The sequence below is a fragment of the Penaeus monodon genome, chromosome 30 (genome assembly GCF_015228065.2).
Source record: "Penaeus monodon isolate SGIC_2016 chromosome 30, NSTDA_Pmon_1, whole genome shotgun sequence".
NCBI classification, from domain to species: domain Eukaryota; kingdom Metazoa; phylum Arthropoda; class Malacostraca; order Decapoda; family Penaeidae; genus Penaeus; species Penaeus monodon.
The window spans coordinates 3434257-3436776 of record NC_051415.1 but is presented as its reverse complement, the minus strand read 5'-3'; the positions used below and the strand labels follow the sequence as shown (position 1 = coordinate 3436776).

The following is a 2520-nucleotide window of genomic DNA, read 5'->3' as shown; positions in this document are numbered from 1 at the left end:
TTTAGGGTGAGAATATGAGTGTATTTTCAGGAAAATTCAGGCTCAGTACTTAAAAAAAGAATAGAAAATGCAAGTACACAGCCTATATAGGCATGAACGTGCATATACTCTATTACATCAGTATACTAAATAGCATATCAATGTGAATTATCCCCCCCCCCTTTATAAATATCTCTACGTCAATTCATTAGTCAGCTATATTAGAATCATGTCACTCCACCAGGTCAGAATTGGATGGTCTTCGTCAGGAAATTCAGACTCTCCAGCAGGAGGTCATTTCCCTCCACGACCAAAACCGCAGACGCAATGAGCGGCCGACGCCTCCTCCTCCTCAGAGGTCTGTGCGGGGAACGGCTAGGTCTACAGTGTCGAGTGGTGAGTGTTTATATACTGTCCTCAGATTTAAAGTTATATTGTAATAAATTCTCCCTTTTTTTTTTTAATGAAACTTATTTGAGTAAAAACCTTTTTAGTAACCTAGGTCTTTTGTGTGCTAACTAGATTTTTTGGCATAATGGGTTAGTGATTCTTTTTTTTTATGGTACTCCATATATATTTAATGGGTCTGCTTTAAGTTATTTAAATTCATTAGGTTAATTATTTGATTTGATAGCTGACTTGTATTCTCTGTGTTTATATTGCTTGACTTAGTAATGCAGCCTTCAAGACTTAAATCTATGTAATCTTCTATTCCATAGCTTCAAGGTCAGGTTCGAGCAGTGAGGCAAACACACCCACACGTCGTCCTCGCACGTCAAGTGCTCGACCCCCACCGGCAAGCACACGAACACAGAGGTCCTCTAAGTCATCGAGCGAACCACGAGAAATACCTCCTCAGAGCAAAAGCAGAAAAACACCCACTCCACAGACCACAAAGAAGCCTACTGTTACCAAACCATCTTCCAGGCAGACCTCAAGTACTTCGTCTCCATCAAAGGTTACACCAAGCAGTTTGCAGAACTCTGTTGGCAATGCGAGACCTAGCAGTGGTAGCAGAAGGACAACAGTATCATCTGCAAGTTCCTCTCCCAAAGCCAGCCCTTATGCTTCACCCAAACACACCTCTGCAGCTAGCCGTGCAAACTCTATATCAGCATCTAAAACTCCCACACCACTGGGTTCACCACGCAAGACTGCAGGAACTGCATCACCTCAGCAGAAGCCTGCGGCCAAAACATCCCCTCAGCACAAACAGTCTGGATTGACTTCACCCTCGAAAGTGCCCACCTCACGTGCCTCCTCTAGAACGAGTACCCCATCCTCCTCAGTCAAATCCTCCCCCTCAAAAGTAAACTCAGCTAATCGCTCGCCCTCAAAAGTCCCCCTACCCAGCAAAACCAGTAGCCCAAGCAAAGCACCAGCGAAAAAGAGGGAAGAAAGTGCAAGTCCGACAAGAAGCCCGAGAACAGTGAAGCAGGACACTGTCAGAGAATCCTCTTTGGTGAGTCTTATGATTGGAGATTCGTTGGGTCACTTTTGCATAATAGTAAGCTTGTGCTGATTAGCATAGTCAGAATGTACATTAAGTTAAAATAGATTTAAAATAGTGGTATATAAATCTTTCTAGATATAAAATGTATTTTGTGCACACCTATTTTAATGAGTTAAAAGTATAAACTCTCCTAAACCTTATGCACAATAACAAAATTGATTAATTTTGACAATTGAGTGAATGAGATGCTTGGGAAACTGCAGGACACTTAGAAGGATTACAGGTTTAGACAATATGTATAGATAAAGAAATCAGGTGAGGGAATATTATGTAAATGATGCCTATTTCTTAGAGCTATTCAGTCAGTGTGGCATGAAAGGAAGGTTATATAAAAAAGGTAAACAATCAATTTCATTTGTAGATGTAGTAGTAATGTGGGAATAGAAATTTTGAAATGCAGTAAATTTGGAATAAGACTTTAGAAGGTAATTACCAAATAACTTATTGAAATATGTATGTATCTGTACATATATTAGCTACTTTTACACAGAAGTGTCACAATACAATGATTGATTAATATTAAGTATTTGAGGAACCAAGGAATGTTGGCTGCATATAAAACTGAGATAGGAAAGGGTATTTGTTTTGGAAATATAGAATATTGATTTGACATATGTTTTGGCAGATGTATAGAAAGGATAAATAGAGAAAGAGAGTGAGCATTGAGTGATGAAAAGGTGGAAAAGCTAAAAAATTAGGCTAATATCAGTGATAGAGTAACAAACCAAATGAATAAGGCATATTGACAGTTTTCTATTATTTTAAGTGAAATGTTTGAGATATAGTGCAAAAAGGGAAGAGTTTAGAATGCCAGTATACTTGCAAATGTGTATGCACATGCACCAAGGAAAGTGAACAGGTATGTACACATAGGTAAATTTCCAAATGAAGTTGCACATGCATATGATGGTTTTTGCACACATACACACAGGGAGTTTTACACTCGCACAAGTTTTTGGCAAAGCAAACAATAGTGGCTGATGGCTAAAATGCTATGTGGTTAAGGTTAAAATATAACAGATGCTTGC

General features: G+C 38.9%; 1 protein-coding gene across 1 annotated transcript in view; it reads left to right on the top strand.

Moving 5' to 3' along the window:
• The window catches only part of LOC119592459 (serine/arginine repetitive matrix protein 2-like), a gene marked incomplete in the record, with an annotated part of 34461 nt that overhangs the window by 14455 nt on the left and 17486 nt on the right, over positions 1-2520 (top strand). Inside the window, 2 exon segments of the mRNA XM_037941282.1 lie at positions 224-375; positions 699-1441. Of these exon segments, the coding sequence (XP_037797210.1) occupies positions 224-375; positions 699-1441 (895 nt within the window).